General features: G+C 46.1%; 2 protein-coding genes and 1 pseudogene across 3 annotated transcripts; all 3 read left to right on the forward strand.

Moving 5' to 3' along the window:
- Window positions 1-11,154: 11,154 nt before the first annotated feature.
- Window positions 11,155-13,915, forward strand: LOC311032593 (E3 ubiquitin/ISG15 ligase TRIM25-like). The gene has a single exon (XM_084039494.1). It carries the CDS (start codon window positions 11,185-11,187, stop codon window positions 12,826-12,828), a length of 1,644 nt encoding a protein of 547 aa, XP_083895620.1. The 5' UTR covers window positions 11,155-11,184; the 3' UTR covers window positions 12,829-13,915.
- Window positions 13,916-14,060: 145 nt separating this feature from the next.
- LOC311032596 (E3 ubiquitin-protein ligase TRIM35-like) lies at window positions 14,061-16,103 on the forward strand. The gene has a single exon (XM_084039497.1). The coding sequence runs from the start codon at window positions 14,535-14,537 to the stop codon at window positions 15,351-15,353; it is 819 nt and encodes a 272-aa protein (XP_083895623.1). The 5' UTR covers window positions 14,061-14,534; the 3' UTR covers window positions 15,354-16,103.
- Window positions 16,104-16,265: 162 nt separating this feature from the next.
- On the forward strand, window positions 16,266-18,440 carry LOC311032597 (zinc transporter ZIP9-like; annotated as a pseudogene). The gene is made up of 4 exons (XR_014599392.1): window positions 16,266-17,532; window positions 17,788-17,873; window positions 17,958-18,092; window positions 18,181-18,440. The product of XR_014599392.1 is annotated as a zinc transporter ZIP9-like (transcript).
- Window positions 18,441-20,402: the final 1,962 nt, after the last annotated feature.

A 20,402-nucleotide genomic window follows, 5' to 3' on the forward strand; every position in this document is an offset into this window, starting at 1 on the left:
ATCATCGACTCCTCATCATTAAAAGTGATTGGACGAGGGGGGGTCTAGAACATGCGTGGGTGGGACTCCTGGGCCTCTAAAGCCTCTCATAGGACCATTCTGTAGACAGACAAGCCACCGGGCCAATCATCACCTCTCACCTCTCTGTCTGCAGCTGATCACTGTGGGCCGAGCTGGTGCACGTCTCTCTCCCCGGGCCGCCCGGGAGAGTTACACTAGTTATCAAAGCAAGGCGAGGCATGGCAAAAAAATAAATAAATTAAATAAATAAATTAAAAAAACGGCCGTCCATCGGCCCATTAGTGACCGGCCCACCGGGAAAAGTCCCGGTACTCCCGATGGCCAATCCACCCCTGGTTCCAGAGGTGAACAACTTCCTGCAGTTCTCTCTAAAGATAAATAAAAATAGAAAGTGGGAAAATCAGTTCACACATGATCATTAAACTAGCCAGTAATGTAGTTCAAATCAGCTCCAACTTAAACATCTGCAATAAGAAACTGGATAGTATGTATGTAGGAGTCGTCATGTGAATCCAAAAGTGTGCGTTCCATGTTGCAATCGTGAGATTGATGTGGGTTTTCTTGTTCTTATATTTTCTACCGCGTGAAGGGATGACCTGGCAGCTGTGGCAAGCTGCCCAGGTTAAAACAACAGACCTTGTTTAGGCCACCTTTTCTAGGCCCTTTCCTATTCAGGGTGAGCAGGGAGGAACTGCTCAGTCACGTGAGGAGCTGCCGGAGCGGAGTGATGTTCCATCCCACTCCTCGGTGACCATCTATCTCACGCCGCCTAGCGTGCAGGGTTGGGCGAGATACTCCCAGTGACATCCTGACCTGTACCTACCGCCCTTCCCCATTGCTGCAGGACTTCTGGGGGGTGGGTGGGATGGGGGTGAGGTATTTGGAGCAGGCCTGCGCAGGAGAATATTCATATAATATTGGGAATAATGAATGCTTTTACTTTTGAACTATAAGTATATTTTGATGCTAATACTTTTTCACTTTTCCTTAGGTAACATTTTGAATGTAGGACTATGATTTTTTTAATTTGTGGTTTTAGTACTTTTATGATCTGAGTACTTCTTCCACCTCTGCTGAGGATGAATGTGTTCACTGAGCTCCCTGCACCATGGAGGACTCTGAAAACTTAAATGTATTCAAATACATACAGGGCAACATACAATACAATGCAAACCAGCCAAATATAAAACCCAATAAAACATGAAGTCATTGTTACCTTTGTTGTGAAGACATACTTCACAACAATAAGAGAGTATTAGTAGGTGAGTAGTGGTTTACCAGAGGTAGGCCTTTGTGCTACAGGCAAACAATCTTGTTGGTCGTCAAAGTTAGCTTCAAAATTATTATTAACAAGCTATTACTTTTGGAGAGTACAAATGAACGCAGGCAACTTACAAGGGTTTAAGTTCTAAAATTAGCAATACGTGACATTTTTAGGAGGTATGATAATATAGTGAAACATTTTCTCTGGGAAGGGAAAAAAAGCATGAATCAAATTGAGTAAATGATGTGCCCCTTAGGGAGAAAGGGGGAATAGGATGACCAGGTTTGTACCAAGATCTTACCACTTAGTATTCCAAATGTCAAAATTAGCCAAACACTGGAAAAGAGACTGGAGACACAGTCGACTGGATGGACAATGAGAAAAATTTGTGTTCTCTCTTTAATCCGCTTGAGAGACTGTCTCAACAAGTCAACACAACAAATCCAATTCTTGTTCACTCTGGGGATGCATGGACCAAAATACATGAAGTAAATAAGTTATCACATGATGTACAACAGTATTCATCCTTGTGGAACATTCCTGACATCTTTTTATCTCTTTAGTCACTCTCATCCACGTATTAATTTGCCCAAAAGAGGTCGCTGTTCTCCCTTTGAATATCTCGTCATGGTTTAGAGGAGATTTGTTGTTGAGTTTCAATGATATCCTGCCAATTTAAATAGCTCTTAGAACATACGGTAATATTAAAAAAGGTATAATGTATTTTGAGGTTAGACACTGCTGCCTTGCATGTTGATGGAACAGAGGTGCAGAGAAGGAACAAAAGGCAATTCATGTGTATTACTGCCTTCTGCAGAGAATAAATGCTGGAAAACAAGTCCTTGGGTCCTTTCATGCCCGATCCACATCTGTTACAAAGGCAAACAACATTTTTGGAAATATTTACAAATGAGAAGCTGTCTTTAAATTGAAAGTAAACATAGATAATCCAATTAAAAAAATGTTCCTCCTTGATTTCAGCTGAGTCAATGGATGAAATCCTGCAACTTCATGAACACAAATGAAACTGGAATGGCTTTAAAAACAAAGTTGATCCTCCACTATTAGCATATTGAAAGCCATTTCACTAAAACAAATCTTTCTTGCACGTGTACAAACATCACTAGGGTTGTTTCACATGTTAAAAAACATGTGTCTGAAACGGTGGGAAGTGTAGCGGTGGGAGAAAAGGAGGAAAAAACGAGTGAAAATGCAGGTGTGGAACAGGGTGAGATCAGTGAAAAGGGACAGGCAGGGGAAACAGGTGAAGGGCAGGCAGATGAGGTTAATGAAGGAAACATAAATGAAGAGATTGGGCAAGGTAATACAAGATGGAGTGATCTGGGAGAGGAGGATGAGATGGAGGAAGAGGAGGCTGCAGCAGAGGTTGTTAGAGAAAAACCTACTATAAAACGTAGAAGAAAAACAAAAAACACAACAAGTGATGCTAAAACGAATAAAGCCAGTGAAGAAGACGGGCAGACGGATAGGAGGACCAACACAGACGAGAGCAGTGACGAATATGTGTCCGACGGCAGTGAAGCTCCTAGCCTCAGCAACAGCCAAAGAAAATCACAATACACTCCAGAAAAAATCAGGATTTTTTAAGAAGAACAAAAAACCAACATGGGGTAAAAATAGAGGATTTCTTCCCGGATCTAACTTTGTTTTGCTCCTCGGCCCGGCTCCATATTAGCCAGCAAGAGTTGTCCGGTTTGACCAACCAAGAAGTCTATAGACTAAAGAAATTTGTAGTCAAGGTAAAAAAACAAATGAACAGTGATGGAAAATGCTCTAATGTGTGTTTTAATTAATTTATTGTTTTTAAGCCTCGTTTTTAACCTCTCACTCAACATGGATTGTTTTAGAGTGGGAAGTGTTCATGTGAACGGAGCCAGAGAGGACAAAAAAAGAGCAAGTATTTATGAAACAGCAAAAATGTAAAATGTTTTATTTTTACAAGAAACACACAGTGACAAAGGCAATGAGGCAGACTGGAGGAGAGAGTGGGAAGGGGAAGCCATTTTGAGACATGGCACTTCTCTGAGTGGAGGAGTAGGCTTCCTCTTCTCCAAGGCTTTTACTCCAGTCTCACTGGAGGTTGAGCATTTTATCGAGGGGAGGCTACTTTTAGTCAAAGCTCCATTTGACAATTTTACAGCTGTTTTTATTAATGTGTATGCTCCAACAATCGGTGCAGAGAGGAAGGTTTTTTTAGAAAAAGTAAGTGATGTTTTAAACGGCTGTGCCACGGAGGATTTTTTATTCTTGGGTGGGGATTTTAATTGTACTGAAAATGAGGGTTTAGACCGAAACCATGCAGAGCCACATCCAGCATCCCAGCATGCTCTGAGGCGGCTGGTCTCTGCTCATGGCCTGGTGGATGTGTGGAGGAGGATGCACGCAGACTGCCGACAGTACACATGGTCCCACCTTAGAGAGAGCAGCATCTCCTCAGCCAGACTAGATCGTTTTTATTGTTTTAAGCATCACTTTAATATTTATAAATCATGCACAATTACCCCAGCTATTTTTACTGATCATTCTTGGGTTTTATGTAATGTTTTTATTAGAAATGTAAAGCCTAAAAGCACTTACTGGCATTTTAACTCGGCTTTAACTTTTGACAAAAAGTTTAGAGAGGCACTTATTTATTTCTGGGATGTTTTTAGACAGAGAAAGGATGATTTTAGCACTCTTAGGCAGCGGTGGGACCATGGTAAGATTGAAATCAAACTTTTGTCAACAGCACACGCTCAACGTCACCAGAGACATCACTAGATCTATGAAGGACCTGGAGATAGATATCGTGGAACTTGAGAATTGAAGTGAATCCACAGAAGATCGAGAACATATTGAAGTCCTCAAAGTCAAAAAGCTAGCTTTAGCTGACCTGCTGGAAAGTAGAGCACAGGGCGCACTGGTCAGGTCCCGGTTTCAAGCCATCGAAGAGATGGATGTCCCCTCTAGTTATTTCTTCGGCCTGGAGAGAAAGAATGGGCAGGGGCGAGTAATCCACACACTGCTTTCAGACACAGGGCAGGAGATCGTGGAGCCAAGCCAGATCCGAAGGTGTGCGGAGGAGTTTTATACCTCCCTCTACACAAGCGAATATGAGGAGCAGGACACTCTACTGGAGGGGTTCACTGGTGGACTGCCTCAGGTCTCTCAGGAGACCAACACCTGTCTCGAGGGGCCGCTGCAGATGCAGGAGCTACACGCTGCCCTGCAGGGCATGCAAGGGCGGCGGGCTCCCGGCATCGACGGCCTCACAGTCGAGTTTTATAAAGCCTTCTGGGACATCTTTGCAAATGATCTTTTAGATGTTTTTAATGAAAGTCTGGCCTCTGGCTCCATGCCCACTTCCTGCCGCAGAGCAGTTATCACTCTCCTACCAAAAAAAGGTAACCTGCAAGAAATCAAAAACTAGTGCAGGATAGAAAAAGACAGATTGTGTCAAATGGCAGCTGATAAACTTCCTATTAGGAGAAGCAAAAATGGCAGTCTACATCAGTCGGAGAAACAAGGTAGAAGAAAGAGCGGGGCATGAGGCCCTTCCTGTGTTTCTCTGTAACATTAAGTCAAGAATATGTCTAGAGTTTAAGTTTTATAAGACCATTGGGGATGTGGAAAATTTGAAACGGCGGTGGTGCTTCTGTGATTTTATCTGCTCCTTAAAAAATGATGATTTAGTATTTGTACAGTTTTTTTATCAGACAAAGTCCTCTTTTTATTAACCTTATGCACAAATAGAATATTGTAAATAAAGTGTTTTTTGTAAAAATAAAAAAAATCTCTCTCTCTCTCTCTCTCTCTCTCTCTCTGCTGCATGCTGGGAGTGAGTCGTAGTGTGGAGTGAGACGCTGAGCGTTTGTTCCGTAGTATTTGACTTAATTTGATGTGGTTTATTGGGTATATTTTCACTTTAAGTTTATTGTTAGTGTGTGTGTTAGTGCGTTTCTTTTTTCCTCCTGCCGGTGTCTCGCCGGTCGGCGTCTTTCAGACGCCATGGTAAATGGAGTCACTTTCGACCACCTCACGCGGAAGCACGGCATTAAAGTTAATGCCGGCTTTCCGTGCAGTGTGGAAGATATTGGGCTTGCGGTGGGAGAGCAGGTGGGGCACGGCAGCGTGAGGTCGGCCGCTCGGATGAACAGTGCCGTGGTCATCTTCCTGGATCAGGTGGAGAAGGTGAACCGCGTCGTCTGAGACAGGCATTACGGTGAATCAAATGTTTGTGCAGGTGGTGCCGCTGACACAGCCATCCACCAGGGTTATACTATCAAATGTCCCTCCATTCATAACCGACGAATTTCTTAGCAGAGAACTCTCCAGACATGGGAAGGTGGTGTCGCCCATTAAAAAGATAATGTCTGGATGTAGATCTCAGCTGCTGAAACACGTAGTGTCTCACCGTAGACAGCTGTTTATGATACTTAACAATCGGGATACGGAGCTCAACCTCCGATTCCATGTTAAAGTAGATGATTACGATTACGTGATATTCGCCACCTCGTCGGCTATGAAATGCTTTCGTTGTAACGAAGAGGGACACACCGTAAAAGCCTGTCCGAGACAAGGGGATCCGACTCCGCCTGGCCGGGGGGTGACGCTCGGCGCTGTGGCGGAGCCTTCCGCCGCTCCGCCGGTTGCGGCGGAGCGGCGGGAGGCCGCTGCCCCGCAGCCTTCGGCTGCGGCGGAGATTTCATCTGCTGCAGCCCGGGCTGCGGCATCCGAGCGGCCGATAGCAGCGCCGCGGAGCGCACCGCCTCTCGCTGCTGCTGTGTCCGACCGGGAGCACGGGGGGGGGGTGAGTATGGATGATGTGCACGGTGTGAGTGAAGATGATCAGATAGGTGAGGGAGAGGTTTTGGGTGATGGTGTGGTAGAAAGTGGAGCGGGGGAGGAAACAGCTGGAAAAAGTGTGAGTGAAGTGTATATAAATAATGGTGGCGTTAGTGAAACGCAGGGAGGGTTATCAGAGGAGGAGGAAATACAGGCAGAGGAGACAGGTGTGGGGGGCGGTAAGCCCACATGGGGGGAACAGGTGGAGGAGGCTGAGCTGGAGGAGGAGGAAGAGGAGGCAGTGAAGGTGAAAACTGCTTCCAAGCGAAGGGGAAAAGCCAGAACAAAGCAGGAAGCAAAGAGCAGTAAGGTGGAGGACAGACAGACTGTAAGGGGGCAGACAGAGGAAAGTGAAAGTGATGAGTGTGTCTCTGACAGCAGTGACATATCTGGTTTTAAAGTAAGCAACAGTCAACAAAAAAAACTTTACTCTGTAGAATTAATACAGTCGTTTTTAACCAAAACCAAAAATGCTAAAGGGGTTAAAATAGAAGAACATTTCCCAGTTTTAAGTTTGTTTTATACCTCGGCCAGACTCCACATGAGCAAAAAAGAGGAGTCTGGTTTTACTGATCAAGAGGTTTTTAGATTAAGGAAACTTTTACCTAAAGTTAAACGACAAATGAACAAGGATGATGATGGGAAGAACTCCAATGTGTGTTTTAAGTAATTTATTGGTTTTTATTTTTGTTCTTAACTTCTTACTTATGGATAATTTCAGAGTGGGAAGTCTAAATGTAAATGGAGCCAGAGAACAAAGAAAAAGAGCAAGTATTTATGAAATGGCCAAAATGAAACATATTGATGTATTTTATGTACAAGAGACACATAGTGACAGCACCAATGAGGCAGACTGGAGGAGAGAGTGGGAAGGGGAAGTCATTTTAAGTCACAACACTTCCCTGAGTGGAGGAGTTGGCTTCCTCCTCTCCAAATCTTTTACTCCGGTCTCACTGGAGGTCGAGCATTTTATCGAGGGGAGGTTGCTTTTAATGAGAGCACGGTTCAGCCTTTTTACTGCTGTTTTTATCAATGTGTATGCTCCAACAACCGGTACAGAGAGGAAGCTGTTCTTACAAAAAACTAATGATGTTTTAAATGGCTGTGCCTCGGAGGATTTTTTATTCTTGGGGGGGGATTTTAACTGTACTGAAAACGCTGCGCTAGATCGCAACCATGCAGAGCCGCATCCAGTTTCCCAACATGTTCTGAGGCAGCTGGTCTATTCTCATGGCCTGGTGGACGTGTGGAGGAGGACGCACGCAGACTGCCGTCAGTACACCTGGTCCCACCTCAGAGAGAGTAGGATCTCCTCAGCTCGATTAGATCGTATCTATTGTTTTAAGCATCATTTTAATATTTTTAAAATGTGCAGTATTGTTCCTTCTGGTTTTAGTGATCATTCTTTAGTTTTGTGTAATGTTTTATTTCAGAATATTATACCTAAAAGCGCTTATTGGCATTTTAATTCAGTCTTAGCATCTGATAAACATTTTAGAGAGGTTCTTATTTATTTCTGGGATGTTTTTAGACAGAGGAAGGGTGATTTTAGCAGTATTAGGCAGTGGTGGGACCATGGTAAGACTGAGATTAAACTTTTATGTCAACAGCACACCCTCAATGTCACCAGAGACATCACCAGATCTATGAAAGACCTGGAGACTGATATAGTGGAACTAGAAAGATTGAGTGAGTCCACAGCAGATCGAGGATATATTGAAATCCTCAAAATCAAAAAGCTAGCGTTAGCAGACCTGTTGGATGTCAAAGTACAGGGTGCACTGGTCAGGTCCCGGTTTCAAGCCAGTGCGGAGATGGATGCTCCCACTAGCTATTTTTTCGGCCTGGAGAAGAGGAGCGGGCAGAGGCGGGTAATCCACTCACTGTTAGCAGACACAGGGCAAACAATTACAGAACCAAGCCAGATACGGAAGCGAGCTGTGCATTTTTATTCATCGCTTTACAGCAGTGAGTATGAGGAGCAGGAAGCTCAGGTGGAGGGGTTCTGCAACGGACTGCCTCAGGTCTCTGAGGAGATCAATGCACAGCTAAACAGGCCATTAGAAATGCAGGAGCTGGTAGCCGCTCTGCAGGGCATGCAGGGGCGGCGGGCTCCCGGCATAGATGGCCTGAGCGTAGAATTCTATAAGGCTTTCTGGGACATCTTTGCCAGAGATCTTTTAGATGTTCTTAATGAAAGTCTGGCCTCTGGTTCAATGCCCACATCCTGCAGGAGAGCTGTGATCACGCTGCTCCCCAAAAAAGGAAACCTGCAGGACATTAAAAACTGGCGCCCTGTGTCTCTACTGTGTGTGGATTACAAGCTTCTGTCCAAGCTCTTTGCCTCCAGGCTGGGGGTAGCTATGGAGCATCTCGTCCACCGGGACCAGACCTACTGTGTGCCCGGCAGGTCCATGGTGGACAATGTCCACCTCATTCGGGATGTTTTGGACATCTCCAATTCACTGGGTTGTAGCACTGGTCTGATTTCTCTAGACCAGGAAAAGGCATTTGACCGCGTTGAACACAACTTCCTCTGGAAAGTTATGGAAAAGTTTGGGTTCAGCGCTGGTTTCATAGCTAAGATCAAGGTGTTGTACAGTGATGTTGAGAGTGTGCTGAAATTTAACGGCGGTCTGTGTGCTCCTTTCAGGGTGTGTAGGGGTGTCAGGCAGGGCTGTGCTCTGTCCGGCATGCTCTACACACTCTCCCTGGAACCCCTCCTTAACAAATTACGAAACAATTTACAAGGCTTGGTTTTACCGGGTTTTAATAGTAACATTGTTTTAAGCGCTTATGCTGATGACATTGTTGTTTTTATTAAAAACCAGAGGGATGTAGACATTTTAACCAACATTGTAAAAAGTTTTAGCGTAGCATCGGCAGCGAGGGTGAATTGGGAAAAAAGCGAAGCCCTCGCTGTCGGTGAGTGGCGTGGCGCTCTCCCAGTTCTTCCCCAGAGCCTGACTTGGCAGAAAGATGGTTTTAAATACCTGGGGGTGTTCCTTGGGAAAGAGCACATAGTCAAGAAGAACTGGGAGGGCGTCACAGAGAAAATTGAGGGGAGACTTTCCAGGTGGAAATGGCTGCTCCCTCAAATGTCTTTTAAAGGTAGGGTATTGGTTTTAAACAATCTTGTAGCATCCCAACTGTGGCACCGTTTAACCTGTGTGGCCCCCCCTTCAGACCTGCTAGCCCAGTTACAGAGGAAAATGGTAGATTTTTTTTGGGATGGTCTGCACTGGGTGCCACAAGGGGTGCTGTTTTTAACCAGAGAGGAGGGGGGACAGGGCCTCGTCCACCTGGCCAGCCGGACAGCCACTTTTAGACTACAGTTTTTACAGAAATATCTCACAGGCCCGGCTGACCTAGTGTGGAGAGATGTGGCCAGCTGTATTCTCAGACATGCAGATAACCTGGGGCTGGATGCTGCTTTGTTTTTAATTGATTCTAAATTTTTAAAATTAACTGGGCTACCTCCGTTTTACCAGAGTGTTTTTAAGTCTTGGGGCCTTTTTAACTGTAAAAGGTGCCCAAAGTCTGACTCTCTGTACTGGTTGTTGAGAGAGCCATTGATTCACAGGGCCAAGCTGGACATCAGCAGCAGCGTCACCCCCGGCCTGACGGTGGCGCTCATTAAAGCCAAGACCCTGTGCCTGCAGCAGCTGGTGGATGCAGTGGGGCCGGCGCTGAGTGATGCCCGGGCCTTGGGTTCTCTCCTGGGCCTGCACTCTGTCCGGGTGGCGGGGAGGCTCCTGGAGCTGTGGCGCCAGAAGCTCACTGGGGGAGATAGGAGCCTCCTCATGGACTATGGAAAAAGAAAGGCCAGACCGGACCCAGCAGACCCCTTCCCTGACGTCTCCCTGAGCCCGGGCCTGGGGGAACTCGCCGGCCCCCTGCTAGCTTCAGCATACCCCGAGAAGCTGACGATACACAAGGCTGACAAAAAGACTTGGTATTTTAATTGTGTGAAAACCATTCACAAGGCCAGACTGTGCCACCGTCCCCCCACTGTGTGGTCCAACAGACTGGGAGCAAATGGACCCGGCCCACAGTGGAGGATTTTATACCAACCTCCCCTAAAAAAACGGACTGCCGACCTTCAGTGGAGAATTCTTCATGGTGCCGTAGCCTCCAATGCTTTTATCTCTGTTCTTAATCCTTCTGTTATTAACACCTGTCCATTTTGTTGCCTTCGAGAGACTATTTATCATGTTTTTACAGAGTGCAAGAGACTCACAAGTTTCTTCTCTCTTTTAACATTGGTTTTTAGTTTTTTTGATGTGGCTTTTACTGAGAAGGTTTTTATCATGGGAGCTGCCTACAAAAAAGAAAAAAAAGAAAAATGGCAGCTCCTTAATTTCCTCTCAGGTGAGGCAAAGATGGCTATATATATTAGCAGAAAAAACAGAGTGGAGAACAGAGAAGGGCAAGAGGCAAAGGATTTTACAAACACATTAGAGATTTGGACTCTTTTAAACAGCGCTGGTGTTTTAATGACATTGTCTGCTCAGTGGTTGACGAAGAGTTGGTGTTTGCACAAGTTTTTAAAGGATGAGTTATATATATATTTTTTTTTAAAACATACTGGGATCTTAAAGCACTTTAGCACTTTTTCTGAACCGCTGAAATGTAAAAACCATATTTAAGTAAATAAAGTGTGTTGTTAAAATCAAAAAATCTCTCTCTCTCTCTCTCTCTCTCTCTCTCTCTCTCTCTCTCTCTCTCTCTCTCTCACTCTCTCTCTCTCTCTCTCTCTCTCTCTCTCTCTCTCTCTCTCTCTCTCTCTCTCTCTCTCTCTCTCTCTCTCTCTCTCTCTCTCTCACACACACACACACACACACACACACACACACACACACACACACACACTTCCTTGTTCCCTCCCCTTCAGATCTACTGTGTGTGGACGGGTGTAACCAACATGGCGGTGAAGTGCAGCAGCTGACAGGCCACCTTCACTGCACACACACAGTGTTGTTGAGATCAGACCTCAGACCAGTTTCACTTCTCACTAAGTGAAACTCAGACAGTCGTCGTCGCTGAGAGGTGAAATGGCGCAGAAAGGAGTTCAGCTGGACCGGGAAACCTTCTCTTGTTCCATCTGTCTGGATCCACTGAAGGATCCGGTGATTATTCCCTGTGGACACAACTACTGCATGAAGTGTATTGGAAGCTTCTGGGATGAGAAGGAGATCTACAGCTGCCCTCAGTGTAGACAGACCTTCATACCGAGGCCTGTCCTGCTGAAAAACACCATGTTGGCAGATCTGGTGGAGGAGCTGAAGAAGACTGGACTCCAAGAAGCTCCTGCTGGTCTCTGCTATGCTGGACCTGAAGATGTGGCCTGTGATTCCTGCACTGGGAGGAAACTGAAAGCCCTCAAGTCCTGTCTGGTGTGTCTGGCCTCTTTCTGTGAGAAACACCTCCAGCCTCATCATGAATCAGCAGCATTTAAGAAACACCGGCTGGTGGAGCCCTCCAACAAGCTCCAGGAGAACATGTGCTCTCGTCACGATGAGGTGATGAAGATGTTCTGCCGTACTGATCAGCAGTCTATCTGTTATCTCTGCCCTGTGGACGAACATAAAGGCCACGACACAGTCTCAGCTGCAGCAGAAAGGACCGAGAGGCAGAGAGAGCTGGAGGGGAGTCGACTAAACATCCAGCAGAGAATCCAGGACAGAGACAAAGATGTGAAGCTGCTCCACCAGGAGGTGGAGGCCATCAACCACTCTGCTGATAAAGCAGTGGAGGACAGTGAGGAGATGTTCACGGAGCTGATCCGTCTCATGGAGAGAAGACGCTCTGACGTGAAGCAGCAGGTCAGATCCCAGCAGGAAACTGAAGTGAGTCGAGTCGGAGAGCTTCAGGAGAAGCTGCAGCAGGAGATCAGTGAGCTGAAGAGGAGAGACGCTGAGCTGGAGAAGCTCTCACACACAGAGGATCACAACCAGTTTCTACACGACTACCCGTCACTGTCACCACTCAGTGAGTCCACACACTCATCCAGCATCAACGCCCGTCCTCCTCGCCGCTACTTTGAGGACGTGACGGCGGCGCTGTCAGAAGTCAGAGATGGACTACAGGAAGTTCTGACACACAGATGGACAAACGTCTCACTGGCAGGGACTGAAGTGGATGTTTCACTGCCACAACCAGAACCCAAGACCAGAGCTGGATTCTTCAAATATTCACGTGAAATCACACTGGATCCAAACACAGCACACGCATATCTGTTATTATCTGAGGGGAACAGAAAAGCAACATGGAGTCAAAACCAGTCTTATTCTAGTCACCCAGACAAATTCACTGGAAGTCTTCAGGTCCTGAGTAGAGAAAGTCTGACTGGCCGTTGTTACTGGGAGGTGGAGAGAGGAGATGAAGTTGGTGTAGCAGTCGCATACAAGAGTACCAGTAGAACAGAAGGCTTTGGATTCAATGACAAATCCTGGTCGTTATATTGTTTCAACAACATATATACGTTCTTCTACAACTTTGTTGAAACTCCCGTCTCAGGTCCTTGGTCCTCCAGAGTAGGAGTGTTCCTGGATCACAGAGCAGGTATTCTGTCCTTCTACAGCGTCTCTAAGACCATGACTCTCCTCCACAGAGTCCAGACCACGTTCACTGAGCCCCTCTATGCTGGACTTTATCTTTATTGTGGAGGCAGTGGTGAGTTCTGTCAACTCAACTAGACAGAAGGCATTTAAGAGTTGAATGACTTCACCTCCTTCTTTTTCTTCTCCTCTCCGCATCCTTCTCTCCTCTATTTGAATCCCTTTAAAAATGAAACTGTTTTGCTGATGTTTTCTTTTGAGAATGTACACAGCTTGAAAATGTTACATTTTACAAGTCCCTCCTTATTGTGGGTCTTGAAAGAGTAACACCAGTAACACCAGTAACACCAGTACATGTAGCACACGGGCCTCGTCAGACGTGGAGCTCGAGGTCGCTTCAGACGGATCGACGAGGATTTCTTTGATTCAAGATTTTTGAATGTACACTTGAGAGGTGTGTGTGTGTGTGTGTGTGTGTGTGTGTGTGTGTGTGTGTGTGTGTGTGTGTGTGTGTGCGGTTAAAAGGGAATTTAAGACACTTTGTTGAGCAGTGAACGTGTTTATTTGTGGGGGCTGAGTTTTATTCTGTTGATATTTTTAGTAACTGAGCAGCAGATCTTGTACTTGATGGTGTGAGCGGGAGGTGGACAAAATAACAGGAACAGCTGACGATCTAATGAGACCCAGAACAACAACAACACGCCTCAAATCTCATCATCAGCTTCACAGGAAGCGATCGCTCCGGGTTTAGTTACACTGCCAGGTGTGTTTGTTTTCTCCACCTCCTGTAAGACTCTTTGTTTGTTTTTGGGACGTTGATCACAGATGCTGAAAAGTTTTATTTTAAAGAGGTTTTTTATATGAATTATTGATGCTTATGTGATTATGATATTGAATATAAATGATTTCCCCCGAGCTTCGTCGTGTGTCTTTAACTCTCAGATTGGCGGTGCAGATGTTTCCTGGTTGTGGGTTTCATCACACGGGGTTTCCTTTCATCGGGTCCAGGTTTCATCACCTCCTGTGTCATTAACCGAAGAGCTGATTTCTGAAGTTATTTTTGCAAGGATTTTGTTATTCTGAGGTTGATTGACTTTCCATGCATCACACACACTAACTGTCGGGCTCTTTATGTCCTTTTTGTAAATGTGAAAGGGTTTGTTTTTGCACACATGTAGCCTTGTTTCCTTTTTAATGGGGGACAGAATAAAACACTGGCTCTGCATTCAGTTTAACGTGTGGTATAAGTTAACACTTTATAGATTTTATATTTGCTTTCCCACGTGCAATGTAGAGAATTTGTCCACAAACGTTCTTGGTTCTCCAGCGTCGGTGTGTTTCAGTAACACGTAGCCAAATAAATCACTTCTTTTGCACTTCTCTCAGAAGCATCGGAGCTCTAGTTGGACGTTTGTGACACCGAGAATCCCAAACCGTCCTCCTGAAAGTGGAGCAGGTTTTTTTTTATTTTGTTTTATCATAGAACAAGTAATAGCCGTATGTGCGATGGACATTCATGCACCTTTGTTTCCCAGTGAGCAGCAAAGCGCTGTAATCCTTCAGAGCTCCACCTACGTGTGACTCACCTGACACACACCAGGAAATACACCTCACCGAGGGACCATGAGACTCGCTTTCAGACCGACTCTAGACTTCCACTGACAAAGGAGCCTCACAAAGGAATGCTGGGAATTCCAGGATATCTGGACCAACGCCACGAACAGCAGCAGCCGACTTCACAAGCGTTTAGCTAGAAGTGAAAGTGAGTTTGGGGGGGAAGCTTTCCAGAGGAAGGAGTGACACCATCTCCTGTCTGCCGGCTGTGTTTTCGGCTTCGGAGGGAAATGGCTTCTAGATCAGAGGAGGATTTCTGCTGCCCTGCCTGCCACGACATCTTCAAAGACCCAGTCCTCCTGTTGTGCAGCCACAGCTTCTGTAGAGCCTGTCTGCAGAGCTGGTGGACGGCGAAGAAACTCCAGGATTGTCCGGTTTGTCGGACGGTATCTCGATGCAGCGATCCGCCTCGTAACCTGGCGTTGAGGAACCTGTGTGAGACCTTTTTACAAGCGAGGGGTCAGACGACCTCGTCGGGGTCGGGGACGCTCTGCCCTCTGCACTCGGAGAAGCTGAAGCTCTTCTGTCTGGACCATCAGCAGCCGGTGTGCGTCGTCTGCCGGGACAGCAAAATCCACACGGACCACAGGTTCAGACCCGTCGAGGAAGCTGCACAGGATCACAGGGAGGAGCTGCAGAAGTCCCTGAAGGACCTTCAGGACAAGTTGAAGGTTTTCAACGAAGTTCAAACAAACCTAAATCAAATAGAGCAACACATGAAGGTCCAGGCTCGACGCACAGAGATGCGGATTAAAGAAGAGTTTGAGAACTTTCATCAATTCCTGGAAGAGGAAGAGGAGGCCAGGGTGGCTGCACTGAGGGAGGAAGAGGAGCAGAAGAGCCAGGTGATGAAGGAGAAGATGGAGGCTCTGAGCAGAGAGATAGCAGATCTCTCAGACACGTTCAGAACCACGGAGGAGCAGCTGAGAGCCGAGGACATCTCATTCCTGCACAACTACAAGGCCGCGGTGGAACGAATCGAGTGGCGCCCCCTGCTGGAGGATCCGCAGCCTGGTCTGGATTCATTTAGTAGGTGGTTAGTTTGCTAATTCCACCATGCTGCCTCCATAGGCCTACGTCTCCATATCGGCCAATGGCAAAACTATAGCCTATTGCAATAGCTGGGTTCCAACCAGTAGTTATTCATAAAACACAGTATCTAGAATTCAAGCCTCTAAGGTCTGAGGGAGATACTTAGAAAACCAGAATCTCATCTTTTCTAAAAACTCCAGTGTTTAACTCTGAATGGAGGTTCATTCCACAACGTTTGGTAAGTTGAAAGTGCTAAAGTAACGGTGCGATAGCTGTATTTACACAGCTTCAAAAGGACTGTTCAATAGCTAACCAGAAATTATACATTTTATACTTTACATACAAAATACTAGCGTCTAGTATCATGTCACGGCATTCCATTTGAGTACATGATCTACCTTTGTCAGTCTGACGGTTGCAATGATTTCCAGTAGTCTTTTTCTAACTCCAAGTGTTCGTGATGAATCCTTTTTATTTCAGATTATCTTCGTAAACTCTGTATAGACGGTGGGACTTGTGGTTTTTGTCAACAGCCAATCACTTTCTAATAGAAGTTCTCAGCTTGTTTCTAGATTGTAATGGTAACACAATGTCTCTGCGTTGTCAGAACTGTCAACACTTAGAATGTGTTTGTCTGTTTGCTTTGCCTTTTTATAGTTTGGCATTTTCTGTTTTTCTAGATAGGAAGAGTAATAATAGCAGATGTCATCATTTGACAGTTTCATTTTATTATTCTTTCCAAAGGGCCGTCAGTACAACAGATCCATCATGACCCCCCCCCCCCCCCCCAGCTCTTTGAACAATAAATCTTTATTTCATCAAGTTTGTTGACAACAAGTGTTGCTTTTTAACTAGAGTCACATAAAACAAAGAAATGATAAAGGAATAGTATGCACAACAACACAATTAACCATTTATACAGAAAACAATACAATAAATGCAACATCAACAATTAACCACACAAAAAAACACCAATATATCTTTAATATGAAGTGTTTCTGTTTAAAATGTTATCACCACTACACAGTTTGTTTATTCCAGCTCTGAGCAACTCCTTCATTTTCTTTGTGCATCGCATTGAGAGAAACCAGTGAATATGAACGGCAGCTAAACATTTGGATATCTAGTATGCATGCGGTCTGCATACTTCTCCAGTGTGAGCACACTTCATACTCAGAATAGCACCTTTGTGTGCATTATTATATTATTATATTACTTTTGGCTGCTCAAAGAGGTAAAATTATCTAATAACTGACAACACAGGTAACAGGTTTTTTTCTCGTTCCTGTCCTGTCGTGGAAACACTGTTTCTCAAGCTCTTATGATGCATTACTATAGTTGAGGCTGGAAGAATGGAGGTCGATGATTGGAGGACCAGATCTGATGGGGCGGGCCTGTGCAGTTCTCAGTGTCCAACACTGGGTGCTGCTGTTCGTCCTCCTCCTGCTGTTCCTCCTCCTCCTACTGCTGCTCCTCCTCCTCCTCCTGCTGTTCCTCCTCCTCCTACTGCTCCTCCTCCTCCTCCTCCTGCTGTTCCTCCTCCTCCTCCTGCTACAGTGGTGTTCAAGGAAACCTCGAGGTGTGACGTGGAAGGCAGAATGGCACGCAGGTATTGTGGTTTGCAACAAGTGACACGGTGAGAACAGACTGTCAGCTTCCAGCAGAAGCGACGATAAGATGTAGCACATCATCACTTGTGAAGAAGAAGGAGGAGGAGGAGGAGTTTCTCTTCTTTTGTTGTGTTGTTGGAGGATGTTGTTGACGTTCTTGTGAATGAGCACCAGTGTTTATTATCATGGAAATCTGAGAACTCGCTCCAGCTATTGTATGTCAAATTGAAATATTGTTATTAGAATATTCATAATTCTATAATACAATCATGATATATATGGTATTGTTTAAATCTGGTGTGGCTCCACAGAGGAGCCTGCGGTTCGTGTCCATCCTGGGGGCAGGACTCCTGTGTGGGACAGCGCTGGCATCACCATCCCTGAGGGAGTGGGCTTACTGGGAGAGTCGTGGAGAGGTGAGCCGAGCCATCCTCACCTCATCCTTCATCATCAGGGTCTCTTTGACTTTCAGGTTCATCCTAATGTTCGTAGTGAATCAGATCGGAAGTTTCTCTCAGACCAGGCGACTCGATTGTCCAACAGTGTGGCATCACGGCCACTTTGGGGCTGGTTATTCACGCTGCAGGTAACTTATACAGCATTTATTATACTGCTTTATTGTATGTTTTCATGAAGCCAACAATGCCCTGGAGTTCATTTCCTCATGTGATCTCATGTGATTTGTTCCAAGTGCCCTACTTTTCCTCACACACCCGTTCTTTGTGAAAAACTTGGCGTGCAGACAGACACATCAAATGACTCTCATCCACCAGTTTGATGTAAATGTAGTTTATTTAGATTGTTGGGCCCATGAATCTGATTGTTGGTGTTTGCATTGTAGCTGATGGATTCGCTGTGGGTGCAGCTGTGGCCACGGGTCAAGTGACGGTGCAAGTTGTAGTATTTTTAGCAGTGATGCTACACAAGGTGAGTTTCCCTGACAGAACATTTCATTGAAGGATGTATAGAAGTATGTAAGGAGATGGAATAGAGATGGTCTCTTATCTATAGGTGCCTGCAGCTTTTGGTTTGGTCTCTTTTTGGATGCATGCTGGCCTTGAAAAGACATACATTCAGGGACATTTGTTGGCCTTTTCAGCTGCAGCACCTCTACTTGCCGTCCCCACTTACTTCATATTACACACAGTAAGAAAGCACCCTTCAGCCATCTTGGGTCTTTTTTCCTCCAGTTTCAACTTGGCCGTTATTTGATCCGTTGTGTTTGCGTCTGCAGTCTGGCTGCTCGTCTCAGAACCAGCTCATTGCGACAGGTGTGTGGATGCTCTTCTCGGCCGGACTTTCCTCTACGTGGCCACGGTGCACGTTCTCCCCGAGGTCAGCAGCAGCAAGACGGGCCTTCCCCCCTCGGACCACGAGCAGCACACCGGGGCCGAGGCCCACCACCGGCGGCACCTGGGGCTCCTGGAGAGCCTCACTCTGGTCCTCGGGGTCGGGATCCCCATGCTGCTGGCCCCCGGGCTGCATGATGACTGATTGAATCATTGAAGAATCATCTAAAAGAATCATATCTGCCAAATATTGTACACATCTGTGGTTTCCAAGCAGGTACTCCCAGTTGGAGATGCTTAATTGAATCTTTGCCTATGACACTTCAGGAACCTCTCTATTTGTCGGTTCCCTCTTTGTAGTTTACGGGAAGTAAAACCATGTTTGCTCATTCTGCGTAATGTTCCACTCTTTTTAGTTGATTTCTTATTTGCACACACAACACATGCTTTGAGGTAAAGTAGACAACCACCAGTGTGAATTACAGATATGGACACAAAAAGGTATTTTACAATTTATTTAATTTGCAGTTTAATTTACAAAATATACAATATACAATTAATTTACAAAACTATACAAACAGAAAAAACAAGTGGCTAGAACTGCGCTGCCAGCTGAAATGCCATTTTGGTTAACTCTTCCAAGTTTTCAAAGCCAAAATTCTGGATTTCCTCCAAGAATGCGAACTCTGCACATAAGTCAGAGGAGAGGCAGGGGAGCTCAGTCACAGGTGTGTAGGAGGTGGAGGGCTCAGTCACAGGTGTGTAGGAGGTGGAGGGCTCCGCCACATGCTTGTAGGAGGTGGAGGGCTCAGTCACAGGTGTGTAGGAGGTGGAGGGCTCAGTCACAGGTGTGTAGGAGGTGGAGGGCTCAGTCACAGGTGTGTAGGAGGTGGAGGGCTCAGACACAGGTGTGTAGGAGGTGGAGGGCTCAGTCACAGGTGTGTAGGAGGTGGAGGGCTCAGACACAGGTGTGTAGGAGGTGGAGGGCTCAGTCACAAGTGTGTAGGAGGTGGAGGGCTCAGTCACAGGTGTGTAGGAGGTGGAGGGCTCAGTCACAGGTGTGTAGGAGGTGGAGGGCTCAGTCACAAGTGTGTAGGAGGTGGAGGGCTCAGTCACAGGTGTGTAGGAGGTGGAGGGCTCCGTCACAGGTGTGTAGGAGGTGGAGGGCTCAGTCACAGGTGTGTAGGAGGTGGAGGGCTCAGCCACATGCTTGTAGGAGGTGGAGGGCTCAGTCACAGGTGTGTAGGAGGTGGAGGGCTCAGTCACAGGTGTGTAGGAGATGGAGGGCTCAGTCACAGGTGTGTAGGAGGTGGAGGGCTCAGTCACAGGTGTGTAGGAGGTGGAGGGCTCCTCCACAACGTTTTGCTGTGGGAGCACACGCTGCTTCTTGGCTGGCTTGGTCTCCTCCCCAGATGCAGAAGCTGCAACAAACAAAAGCACTGATCAATCCACTAAGACTTGTTAACACGTGGTAAAAGGTGCTGCTTCCTATTCTCTCCATTCTGAACGTTCTAACATCGTCCAACATGATCCCTCATTGAGTTTACATTCTATTTGACATCCACAGACATATTGACTTACCTTCAGCCTTTCTGGCAGCGTTGCTCCTTTCCCTCTTCCTCTTTTTGCCCTACACAAAAAACCAACACATTAGACTTTGGATCACCATGAGCCGATACAAACATAAGATTAGTTTCAGTGCCTTTTTGTTCACAAGCTCTCGTGCGCCGGTGTTTAACATGTATGAGTTGTACGTCAGCAGAATGTACATACATAATTGTTGGTGGAGGACCAGTTTGGGTGGAGTTGTGCGTGGAGGCCCTTCTCCCTGTCTGCCTCTGCATAATATGTGGCCTGCTCCTCTCTGGAAAGCGACTTCCACTGTGGAGAGACAACAACACACTGTCAGCACACACCGCGACACACAACTACAGGTCGCATGAACACAAACGTATTAGCAGCTGTATTAATATGCACACGGAATCACATGAATGAGAGCCGGGGTCCCACAGGCCCCCATGGTGCATCTGATCAAACACACTCACCCTCTGCCCCAGGACACTGTTAACTGCAGAGCTCCCACGGCTCTGCAGTTCAGCGGTACAGTTTGGCCTCTGCTCCTTCATGAATATCATGAATGCGTTGGGCGGCTTCTTCACGTAAGGAC

This window comes from Eutrigla gurnardus, assembly GCF_963514095.1.
Source record: "Eutrigla gurnardus genome assembly, chromosome: 22".
NCBI lineage: Eukaryota > Metazoa > Chordata > Actinopteri > Perciformes > Triglidae > Eutrigla > Eutrigla gurnardus.

Coding starts and splice junctions, on each gene's coding strand:
- LOC311032593 (XM_084039494.1), top strand. CDS start 11,185: ATGGCGCAGAAAGGAGTTCAGCTGGACCGGGAAACCTTCTCTTGTTCC.
- LOC311032596 (XM_084039497.1), top strand. CDS start 14,535: ATGGCTTCTAGATCAGAGGAGGATTTCTGCTGCCCTGCCTGCCACGAC.